General features: G+C 42.6%; 1 protein-coding gene across 6 annotated transcripts in view; it reads left to right on the top strand.

Moving 5' to 3' along the window:
- chchd3a (coiled-coil-helix-coiled-coil-helix domain containing 3a) overlaps nt 1-12,833 on the top strand; it is a 71,874-nt gene that overhangs the window by 35,747 nt on the left and 23,294 nt on the right. For 3 of the 6 annotated variants that reach the window (XM_030440232.1, XM_030440230.1, XM_030440228.1), the window contains 2 exons: nt 5,872-5,886; nt 7,109-7,192. In XM_030440232.1, the coding sequence (XP_030296092.1) occupies nt 5,872-5,886; nt 7,109-7,192 (99 nt within the window). The remainder of the gene's footprint in view (nt 1-5,871; nt 5,887-7,108; nt 7,193-12,833) is intronic. The other 3 variants (XM_030440233.1, XM_030440231.1, XM_030440229.1) reach the window with 1 other exon arrangement.

Genomic DNA, 12,833 nt, shown 5'->3' with positions numbered 1-12,833 from the left:
TGAAGTAAGCAATTCTGAAAGAAGCTGGTTAAGTGTTGAGTCTCATCTCCAGACGGTGGGATACCAGTGTGCTGATCTAGAAGAGACAACTCTTTAAGTTTCAGGTAAAGCAACCTACACAGAATAGGAATGACATAACCAGGTCAGTTAACTAAAGGCTCATTTGCAAGCAATGAACAACTCAAGTTTCAATATATGATGGAATTTCTCTCAGATATATAAAGCCAAGTTCAAGTACTCCTTGTTTATAATTGTGCAAGAACTATAATGATTTAGATTCATTTTGAATGCAGCACATTCACTAGATGCAAGCTGAGCTCAGGCTCAGTGGATCAACTGTGAAGAACATTCAACACTGAACCATATTGCAGCATTGTGAGTAATAAAATCTGACATTTTTCTCAGCTGCCAGTATGTGTGTGAATACGTTTTTGACAGTGTGTTTGTCCTTTTGTGTTATCTGTCAAGGTTAAGCCCATTAACTGACCACACCACAGTACATCTGACATGATTACATCGCCCATAACCCTACAACCTCCCTCGGAGACTAATAGCTAAAGTGTTATTGCCCCTCAGTAAAACCCTGTGATGCTAATTAACCAGCCAAAGAGTCACTAATAAAACATAAGTCCTTGTGGCAGTGGCTGTAAAACTCCATTGGAAACCATTCACTAAGGGTAATGCGTAATACTGCCAGTAAGGTCTGTGTTAGGTGATATCATTTTATACTCCATCACTTAGATTTGATCTGCCAGTGATGGCTTTTAAAGATAGAGTTGCAACGGTTTTTAGAAGCGGTTACAGGATGTGCCAAGATTTGTAAGGAGGATGTGTGTCTAAAACTGTTTTTTGAGTGTGTGGGAGCTTTATGTATTCGTTTTGTGGTGGCAAAAAGTGTGTGTGTGTGTCCCTTTTTAAAATATTCTCCTATCTCCAAGCTTGATATGACAGTTCTTCCAACAACTGTCAGAAAACCCAATCCTCACTCCAACTATCTTGTCATCCATATTCCATCCACACATTGACCCATCTCTCTCCCTCCCTTTCATCTTCTCTACCCCATGAACTTCCCCTCCCTTACCGCCATCCATCTCTAACCTCCCACATGCCACCTACACCTCCGCCGTGCCAATTAACACCAGAGCACGGTCACATTGTGCTGCCCTTTGACCCCCTCCCTGCCTGTCGGAGCACCCGAGGCCCGCGGCTTCAGTATTAGTTTGTCACAGGGCCCTGTCGCGAGGGTCTGTGATAGATGGGCCCTGGTGCGCAGCTCTGACCCGCCGTGCTGCAGCACTCAGTCGGATGGTGTGAGGGAGCATTGATTATGATGCTTCTCGTGACAGGGGTGAATCAGGGCTGAGCTGATGGTGGCAGGGGAAGACAAAAGAGACCAAGGTTATGGATGAGGTGCTGTTAGTTAATGTGATGAGATTTGATTTGAGCTCTATCGATCACGGCAGAATTTTCATCTAGCATGATTTATAAGCACATAGTGGGCATACAGTGTAACGGTGAGTAACACCTCATTGTTACAATACAGAGGTCTCCATCACTGAGGTGTGAAATGAAAAATGCAATATGTACAGAATTGCTAATAGGCATAATATAATCTTTTTTTCTTCAAGTGTTGTGACTAGTCTACATTAATGCTGTTGGCAACTAGTATTGTAAACCTGTCGTAAATTGAATTTTCTCATAAGAAGATTCACTCGTTTCAGTCAGCGATTCTCAACCTGAGGGTCAGGACTCCCCAAAGGGCCTGCAATATATATGTGAGTTGTAACAAGATGATGAATGGGATAGGAGAGCATCAAAGACGTATTTCTTAGACACAAAATTATGTTTCGTTCTATTTTTTACTTTCTTTTGTGAAACACCGGGTCGATACCCCCTCAGGCCTCTGAAATGTTTTCAAACTAAATGATTTAAGCTCACAGCTCAACTCCAGACGAGGGCTTTCACACACTGGGTTAAGTCTTTACACTGAGCATGAAAGCAGAATAGGTCTGCTGGTTTCTACAAGACGAAAGACCTCCTCTCTAGAATGACATATTAAGGTATGCTTTTGTAATGATATGATGTTGGACATCAGCACATTCAGAAAAATCATATGAAAAGATCCAAAGCGTAGTACTCGATTACCAACGGTATACTATTTAAACGGCATTTGTATGCAAATGATTCTGTTACAAGCTTTTTGATTCATATAAGCGGTTGATCACTGTAGCTATGAACACTGTAAACGGTTTCACTGCACTTTGTAAAGGTAAGGGGACCTGTGTCATCATGGTTACAGCAACAACTAAGAGGTAAAGGTGATGGAACAAGCATGGTAATGGTTCAAATGACCTTGATTTTGCCTTGAAGGTATACAGTGTCTCTTCAAAAAGCAGAGAAGAAAAGTATGACGATATAATCCAACTCTACTATACCCATTAAATTTTCTTGACTACAACCGGGAGTCTCATACGTACCACACACAGTTTAAGAACATACTCATGCATGCAGTTGCCTTGAGCTTGCTGAATGCTGCAGGCAGGAGTTATTTTTATTACAGTCACTTGGACTGCTCTAAAAGAAAGTGAACAGAGAGAACGGTTTCCACAAAGAAGCAGGTGTGAAACAAAATATGGGAGCAAATCAGAGAGAGAAGGGGAGGTGGATGGGGGGAGGCCTGATGCAGCAAAATCCACCTGTTTTATTCCCTCTTCCATCCTCCTTTCCTATTCGCCTCCTCCCCTTCTCCTCCGCCCTCACTCCCAGCTCAAACTGCGGCAGTCGGCTAATTAAAAAACATGGCTGTCCTTAATTATTCAGCGCCTGGCTAATTGATATTCACAGAGGCGTTCACCTCGCCTAAACGATCCGTTTAATCTGACCACCACGGTCTCACTCTCAACCGCCTGTCACCCTCAGCCATTGTGCTACTGTACTTAATAAGAGACTAGGGGGAGAAGGATACGGGAGGGAGGGGGAGGGAGGGGTGTAAAAGTTTGCCACTGATGTTAATGTGGTTGCCAGGGCTGCAAATAGCAGCATGTGGACTCTGTCTGCACCCAGCAGGAGGGTGTTGTTGTGAGCGTTTGTATTTTTGCTATGCTACTTTTTTTTCCACGGCGAGGGTTGCTGCACAGGAAAATTAGATTAAATGAGGTTGGATCTGAATTAGTCAAAATGAAATAGACCATCCTCTGGACTTGGAAAGTTTTGAAATTGCTCATTAAAAATGTTAAAAAAGAAAACACGTTCCTCATTGTGAACGTGATTGACAGTTATGTTTCACTTCATCGTCTAGGTTTCAAAGTTTGTAAAAGCTACAGGTGTCACCTTCTGCTCATGTTTGAGCCACTTTACTGTTCTCCACTTTTTTTTTTTTGTACTTTGTGATCATTTCCTCTCTTTAACTTCTTTCTAAAGTCACTGTGACGCACTTGGCCCGGACTCCAGGTCCCATCTAACAGCCAGTTCCCCACTCTTGACACCTCCAATGATAAATAGCCTTTTATTGTCCTCTTCTCTCTTTGTCTCTTATCTCTCTGTTCTTTACTCTCTCAAGTTCTTTTCCATTTTCTTGTCAAATTCTGCCCTTCTCTTCCTCTTCCTCTTCCTACCTCCCCCCTCCCACCCTTCCCTCGGCTCTCCTCCTCCACCCGTGACCGCCTCTTCATTAGGCGAACAAAAGGTGTATGGGCAGTGGCGAGGTCTGTCCCATTGTTTGGCCTTTAGTATGATTAGATTATCTTTAAAGTCTGCTGAATAGGGTTAATCGGTCGGAAGTAATCCTGTGACTGACACAGTGTGTGTGTGTGTGTGTGTGTGTGTGTGTGTGTGCGGGGGTTTGGGCCTGTGTGTGTCTCCAAAGAGGAAGGCCAACCTGCTCGCATGGAAATTGAACACATGCACGGCTGCATGTACGCATAGACGTACGCACAAAAGTGGGCAAAAAAAAAAAAGAAAGAAAATCCCTGGGTACACATTTCTGTCACAACCTCTCCTGTTTTAATGACCCCTTTAGTCTCGCCTTCAGCACGCATTTATCTCTCCACCCGCTCTCTGTGGGTACAGCTGCTCCGGCTGCCGTGTGCATGTGTGTATGTGCTGATGTGTGCATTTTAGATCGGTGTCTGAGCCGTTGTTTGCGTCTCGGCGTCTGCGCAAATCTTTTGTCCTTCCCTGGAAAAGCTAAAGTCTCCAGTCGCTACCAATCAGCGTATCATTGAGTTTGGACACACTTGTGATGGTACACAACCCCCTGCCAGTCCTCTCCTCTGTCTCCCCCCACCCCACCATCCCATCATCCCTCTGCTCTTCCTCTTAAATTGAGCTGTAAGGGGGAGACAGTTTTTTGGCACCTCGGTAATCCGGTCTTTGAAAAACTTTGTCGATCTATCATAGAAGCCCTGATTGCATGCTTGGAATCGATAACACAAGGTCATGGTAGCGCGAATTCTAGTGTCCTTACAAGGTACTATCATTTAGGTTTAGTTATTTTCAACTTGATTCCATTCCTTTAGCTTTAGTAAAACACTGGCTACACAGTAGCATTTTAGACTTGTAAGGGGGCAAAAAGGAGACAATTGTATGACCACAACAATAAGGCTGGTGAATGCTAGGTTTTCGTTGAGGACAGCAGCAACTTGACTGTGGTCGTGCTCCTATGGGGGTTTTGTCAGGAATGTGTTAATTTCTGAATCTGGAGATGGCATACTCTGTGTGCAGGTGTTTGCCTGTGTTGGTAGCTTTCTGTCTCAGCTCGGAGCATCCCCTTGACTTTGAAACCCCCCCCCCCAACTCATCTCATGTGAAGACAGCCCCTTCGGTGACACTTGGCGCCACTCCTCATCACAATGCATAGAGCACGCACCCTCTGCCTGCAGTGCATTGAGTAGCCAAACACAGATGGTTATCAGTGTAGTAGAGATTGGATGGGGTAATGCAATTTTTTCTTCCCTCTGTACGCTGTGATTCTTCAAACCCTCTCAGTGTTTCCTTCAACATCCTACAGTGCTTGTAGCAAAAGCTTCAAGGCTTCTCTGCATGGCTGCGTTCCATATGATCTGCAGTGTGGGTGTGTTTTTGTGTGTGTCTTTTGATTTTATGAAAAAAAAAAAGTTATTAAAAACAAAAAGGCATAGGGTTATATACCATATAGTGGTGGAACGGAACATTGCTGATCCTTTAATCAGTATGGTTCGGCACACATCTGAACCGCAAAATGTAGATGATTTACAGATACTTGAATGATGCCTGGGTTACAAATCAGGGGGCTGGGCTAACAACTCAGAGCTTGTTTTTAGTTAGCCTCTTGTTAGCTTAGCATCCTAAGGTCCCTGCTGGATATTGGCTCATTTCTCACCAAATGAGACAACCTAAAAGGGTCAAAAGGGAAAAAAGACTGATTGTAGAAGTTTCTCTACCTTTTTTTAGGGACTCCAAGGGAGTCTTTCTGTCTGTCACTGTTGGAATGTCTTGTTTTTTTTCTTCAGCTCGTTCTACAACCACAGTAGAACAAGCTGAAGGCAAAGGGGCGAAGGTTCATCATAACTCCATCCATTGCACCCCTTAATACCATATGTGTGTGTGTGTGTGTGTGTGTGTGTGTGTGTGTACACAGTTATGTGTGTGTGTGTACACAGTTATGTGTGTGTGTGTGTGTGTGTGTGTGTGTGTGTATGTCAGTGAACAAGGAGAGTGAGGGGATGAAGTGTGAGTGTTCAAGCAGAACAGTATGGTAGCCAGTCACCCCAAGCCTCTGAATACTAAACCTTCCCAAATGTCACTTTGAAGAAGTTCATGGATAAATCAGGGCCTCTTTACATTCTTTTCCTTTTTTCTCTGTCTTTTTCTTTCAATGCCCTCCTTATTCAGGAGATGGGACGGAAGGTAAGTCTAGACGTCTTTACCTTCTCCGAGACTCTGCAATTCTCTCCTACTGTTTCTGCTTGAGAGATTCAAGGATTTCTTTTTCCATTTCAGCCTCTTTGTGATGGTACATTTTTCTATCCGACAGGTATTTGAGCTGCTCCAAGTTTTGATGATCCCTTTTTTGCAGCTCTCTTGCTTCATATGCTTTGTTAGAATTACAGATGAGATGGTGATTTCAGGTTGTTTCTGAAGACTTATTAACAAAAGGGAGCAGCAGTACAAAAAGCTAAATTTAGCTTTCAATAAAACAGTGGTATCTCTTATTTAAAGGTTTTCCACCACATTTATGGACTTTTTTCAGAACACCACGATATGTTTTTATCTATAAGAAGTAATGGATGCTGGATCTAAGTCTCAGATCCACCAGTCTATAAACCTTGTTTTATTATTGCTATCTTCTGCAGCCATCAATTTTCCCATAGGTTATGACAAGTGAATGATGCAAAGTTATTCCTCACAGATCTGAGTTGTCCTGTCTGCAAAGACATTTAAACTTCTCTCACGATTAATATAAATTCAATTTGCATTTATATTTGAGTCATGGCCCCTCGACCCCAGTGTGAAGGTCCGCCTTTTCCTCTCTTGGACCTGATACATCCAGGTGCTTATCTGTTCTGTATATCACCCAGAGTCAGCCATACGTTTAGTGAAGGTCACAGTAGAGGGGAGGACAGTGGAGATTGGTAGGCTGGGTAAATATATATGCCAGACCATGGTACTCCTTCGCACTCAGAGCTGATGTTATCCTCATTGCCTGATAGTGGTTTTGGCTGAAGACTGAACAGAAGAGGACAAAGAGGCACATACAGAACACATCAAGACATCATCGGTCTCATACGTGTGGATGCACATGTGTTTTTTTCTACACGTTGATAAAAAAATATTGCACATATTCCTCTCTCTGGGTGCATTTACATGCTGACAGGCACAGAGCACACATCATGAAACAATACACTTGAAAAATAATTCAGGCTGGTGTACATATGCCAATAAACTGAAGGCCTGTTTTACAAACTGTCTACTCTTTATACACACTTGTCTGAGCTCTCATCATAGTCGCCTCTCATGTGTATTTTGTGATCTGTTTGTTAAAATTGGCAATGTGCCACTGAGCACATAAGTAATGTGTTTTTCTTCTCTTCTCTGTGTGCATGGGTATGTGTGTGATGTGTGTTTTTAGGCCAAGCAGCTTGAGGCCAGAGAGGCGGACCTAAAGAAGCAGGATGCTTTCTACAGAGAGCAGGTGGCCCGACTGGAGGAGAGGGTAACGAACCATTTGCACCATACACAAACCTAAAAAATGTCTTTTTTAATGGAAAGGGGTCACATTAATGTGTAACACAACTTACAAAACTATCCCTTCCAGTTTTTGTTTTTTTTTCAGAAATGAAGTGATGACATCTGAATCAGGTTATGATTATTGTTTATTACCTCTGCCAAGGAAGGATATTATTCACCTGTTTCTGTTGTTTGTTCGTTTGTCAGCAGAATTACATAAAAACCATTGAACTATTTTCTATGAAACTTGAATAGAGGATGGATCTCGACACAGAGTAGACCCCATTAACTTTTGGTGCAGATACAGATAAAGGGACAGCATTTGTGTTCATTTCTCAGGGAGTAATGCATGGAGCTTGATGAGAATTTATTGGGCGTATTTAGGTGGCTGTATCTATGAGTGAGATTAATTTGATAGGGCTAAAGGGGACTGTTGGGCCTTGGCAGTGGTATGCATTCTACTGAGTGTCACTCTAGTTTTTATTGTAACCAAACAAAACAATTTTGAGAAGACTGTTTTGCTCTACACACAACTGCAAGAATGATATAAAAAGGTGAATAACAGAAAAAGCAAACCAAAGCACAACCACAAAGAATATCCCATGGTGCAGTATCCAAAGGTGAAGCAAAAGATAACTATCCATTATACACCAGAGGACAAAGTAGAAGCTAAATACCGCATTATACAGTTACGGAGCAAGGTGACATCATTGCTATTTTCAAGAACATACATCACGCTCTGCGGCTCTGGTTTTTGCCTGGGGGAAAGTTTTCATAACATATCTCTTTTAATGTATAATTTATACACAAACCAGTGCACACAGAAACAAATGCACACAGATTCTTCACACAATTCAGCCGGCGTACGCAGTGGGCTCGGTCACCACTGGGCTCTGTTAAAGTACAGTCACATTTTTTCTTTTTCTTCATCTCTCTGTCCCACTGTTTTTGTTATCATCCTTCAACTTAAACTCTGCATGCTTTCCCCAGTGTGGTGTGCATCGCTTCTTCTTTTTTGTTCTCCGCCTCTGCGTAATTTTCTGTCTGCTGCTCTTTTGCTCTCCGTCTTAGATTCACCGTCAGTTCCTCCGCCTGAAGGATAAAAGGTTACATCTCATTCATCCCTGTGTGTGTCCTCCTGTCCCTGAAAATGACACTACCCCGATGCTCCTTGCGTCCTATGGAGGGGGACAAGGGTCAGCTGCCGTGCTTAGACCACTTCAATTGGCAGCTCCATGCTGGTCCCAGTGAGAGATGCCTGCAAGGCAGGGAAGCAGGGTCAAATGCCCTGTTAAAGTGTTAAAAAGAACGCCTTCATGCTGCTCTCAAATCATAAATGTTTCTTAGGAAGGATATGGTGTCCTATTTAATGTGCTTAAAATGATGCTGTCCTACTGGGAAGGAGTTTTCTCCCATTTAGAGAGTGCAAAAAGTCAAATACCCTCTACAGTGCAAGCAAAATGTAAGTTTCATACCGTGTGAAGCCAAATTCTTTGAAAGAGGCAGGCACACTTATCCTTAGACGAATAAGAACTCATAGAACTCATGGAAATTCTTATAAGTTCACATGGGAAGATGGCAAAATATCACATACTAACTGGGCACATCGTCCTTAGACGGACCTCAATGTCAAATAATTTTGCCTTTGGCTCAAATATGATTTCTTGTTGAAAAGATTGTGGCTTACCTTGCTTTCCCAATATTCTTGGGGCCGTCCCTATCAATTGCTACTTTGTAGCTAAAAATTAACCTTGAATATTCAAAGCTTTAACCAGAGGCTGTCAAACTTTCTTGCAGTTGTAGAAGCTTCAAAGTGTTGGGGTCAGCCCCAAATATTTTTTGTGTGGTTTTGTTTGTTGCCATTAGATACAAGACAATTCTCTCACTGGGTCAATAAAGATATCAATTGTCCTCCCTTCACTGAGCCAAGCCAGAGATTATTGAGTAGAAGTGCATTGGTCTGTACAGTTTTGCTTGGTTAGTGGAGAGAACGCTGTTTGCTGACATCAAGGGAAGGTGTGAATGTATCGATTGGTCATTTGCAAAGAATTTCTTTGGTTGGTTAATGACGTGGCAAAGGTGTTGAAACAATGTGAAATGTGAATGTTCTCTTGTTGCACTTGAACCTCACAGATCCAGTTGTATAGTTGAGCTTCTCTCTTTCAATTTTTGGCTCATGTGGCATTATGACATCTTTTGAGCTGAAGCTTACCTGCGTATCCCTGTATAGGAGAAACTGTGTGCAGGTGATGGTAGAAGAGGCAGGTCCCAACTAACAACAGGCATTATCGACTTCAGGCACTGGCCATCCATCAGCCATGTTGGCCTCTGGTCAATATTCCTTAGATGAAAGTGTCAACAAATCACCTGCACACCTCAGAGAGAGACAGAAGATTGAGAGAGATACAGGGATGGACGGGCAACATGGACAGAGATACTATATGAAAGACAGAAGCTGAAGGAGACAAGAGAAACTAGACAGAAAAGGACAAGGTAGAATACAGACAGGGCGGTCTGAGATTCTGCTTACAAAGCTATCACAAGAAATTATTATCAAGTGACATTTGTGAGTGAGTGATAGTGGATGAGAACAAGAAAAAGATGAAGGTAAAAGAAAGAGAGGAGTGGTAAAAAGATAAAATGTCACTGAGTGATGAAGAACAAGAGAGCACGGTAAAGAAAAGGTTTAAAGAGCACCACGTCGCTGAATAGTAAGAGAAAACGAGTGGGAATCGGGGAATGCAAGACGTAGAAAGGGAAGAAAGTGAACAGCATGCACGCTGGTTTATTTATTGATTTATGCACAGGAATTAAATGATAAATTAATTACATTTCATAAACACTTCGCCCTCAAAATGTGCTCACAAACCCCCACCATTTTGATTTGCAAATTCTATCAGGATTAATGGCCCGCGGAGACAAAACACAACAGAAGTGGCAACCATGTGTGCGTTTCGTGTGAATGGTGTGTGATCCCGTGTGCAGCCGAGGATCATTGGCGGGGCATATTACATGTTGTCTTACTGTGCAGCGAGCGGCTTGGGACTCCATAGGGGGTGCAGTTTGTTTGGACTGTGTTAATAACACTCCTTTTTCTCGCTGTGGCCGCTGCGCCCCGATTGGCACTCAGACTAGCCTCTCTTCAACCGACGTAAGCCCCGCAGTATACCAAACAAAATCATTACTGGCATGTTCTACTCTTGTGTACTCAATACAAATTGACTGAAAAGAAAGCAAATTTACAGGAAGACACAAAAATAAATGAGCAAATAAACCATATTCAGCTACAATTTTTACTGTATCGTTTATTAAGGGTTTGTCTCATGTACCGTTAAGCAGTGCACGAGTGCATGGCTGTGCAGAACTCGCTGAAGGAGAGAGTATATTGCCAGAATACACACTTTACTTAGACTCAAGCACAAGTATAAGAATTAGCTGCTTTTTTCCCATTTAATCAATGCAAATTCTTTCGGTGGAATGCACGGCAAAATTGGCTGATAGCCGTCTTTATTAAAGCTATCGGCCTATCTGCAAAATAAGAGGACACTCTCAGTTGGCAGTGGCCGATGTTCATCTATTGTGTCACGTCAATTTTGTGCTTGAACATTTATGAACTCCTGGCTCATGACATCCCTGCCATCAGTTAGTAAGGCAATTGTACTGTACCTTCTGAAAAAGTCTTCTTTTTGAGTAGGTAGTTTTATAGCAGGCAAAAGATTTTTACCTCTGCCAAGGAGGTTTTTGCCAGTTTCGGTCAGTCTTGGGTCAAACTTTCCTTGGATTGGCTGGTATTGGCAGAAAAATGCCTTTCGGTCAGTCACTATTGGCTCAGTGTTTCCTTTGGTCGGCCAGTTTTGGCCCTAAACGTCCTTGTTTTAACAGAAATGGGCATTTGAAGAATACCTTGACTAGTGGGACATCATAATGACCATTTTCCCCTATTTTCAGACATAAACTAAACAAAAAACTATAATTGGACACATCACAACACTCAGTTTAAACAATAATGAGCAGGCAGCCCTGCTGTGCACCTGCTATTGCACGATGATATTCAAGCACAATGAGATGATGTGATATTGCACGGTTAGTGCACAGGATTTGTTTTGAGACATCACATGGCTGATTTAAATATTCATGAGAGTGATGGCGTGTGAAAAGAAACACAGTGTGCTGTATCAGCGCCCGATGCGTTTTGGTTGCAAAACCCTCCATTCTGCCAGTGAGATCACGGTAAATTAGATTTTGCTCGGAGTGTACCGCTAGCTTAATATTATCTCCCATCACGTTCTTCACCCTTCCCTCCATTTGCCCTCCGGTCCTCCCTTTACCTCAGGAATACCCCAGCATCTTCACACACCGGCAGAAAGAGGCACCAGAAGAGAGAGGGAGAGAGAGAGAATATAAGTCTGATATATATTACACGTCTGTTCCAATCCAACATGGCCATTCATCAGAGAGGCTTCCAGTGACAGGCCATCACCAGGCTCCCAGGCAGCTCAGCCTGCTGCCTCTGTTGCTGCTGCTCATTGGGGCCACAGCTACCAAATAGCCCCTGAAAACAATATCTATATATTTATTACATTTTCACTCAATACCTGCCCTGCTGTAAAACAATCTCATATTTAACAATCAACTCGCCCATGTTTCTCCCCCCACCTTTTTTTTTTTTTGCCATGTCTCTTTCCAGCCCCCTTCTCCACCACCGTCACATCTGTCTCTCTATATCTCTCTTTTTTTTTGAGTGGTGTTTTTTTTTGCTTCACGCCTCAATTTCATTTTTTTCACAAGAGATTTTTCTTCCCCCCCCCCCCATCTTTCTTTTCGCCTTGTATATCGATGAAATTGGATTTTTCTGCTCTCCCATGGAGGACAATCACTGCGGCAATTGCCATCTCATAGCAAAGTTCCACAGCACTGTGAAAGGAAGAAATACAGGGGAAAGAGCATTAAAAAAACAGTAATAGCTTCTATCTCTATCTCTGTCACTGTCTCTGACTTGCTATCTTCATCTCTACCTTGGCCTCTCATTTCGCTGTCCCTCTCCTCCTCAGTCTTTGCCCTCTGCCTCTGTCTTGAGAGTGGAGCTTAAATTTTAAGTACATTTTGCTGTTTCAAATGTAAATTACAATTAGAAGATTGGAGCAGTTGTTTTTTTTTTGCTCGTCCTGTCTTTGTCTTGGAGCAGTAAAGACGTTTTCTTTCGCCACCGCAAAGCACTCAGTGTAGTCTCTCGCTCTGGCTCTGCTAGTTGTATAACACTGACACAGTAATCCAGAGTGAAGACATGACAGTGCGCTGCAGCACTGAATTATTGTGTCGGAGACCGTTTGCTGTTATAACCGCATGATGGGATTCAAAGGGATTTAACGGGAAGTCTTTTCAAGGAGCGGTGATTTCACAACAACAGAGCAGCACATTCGTTTATGTTTAAGAACGAAAAAAACAGCGGTGACACGCCACAGGCTAAAATGATAATGCAGAGATACAACTTTTTTTTCAAATGTCAGCTTATAAGGCTCAGTGTTTGTTGAAACTTGGTCCCAGCGATGTTTCTGGGCCATTATGACTGGTATTTATTGGATTGCATTATATGTTTGTCCTCATGTGTAAGAAATACTAATGAAAAG

The sequence above is a fragment of the Sparus aurata genome, chromosome 14, assembly GCF_900880675.1.
Source record: "Sparus aurata chromosome 14, fSpaAur1.1, whole genome shotgun sequence".
Classification (NCBI taxonomy): Eukaryota; Metazoa; Chordata; class Actinopteri; order Spariformes; family Sparidae; genus Sparus; species Sparus aurata.
Note: the sequence above shows the minus strand (reverse complement) of the source record. Positions and strands in the feature narration are given on the sequence as shown.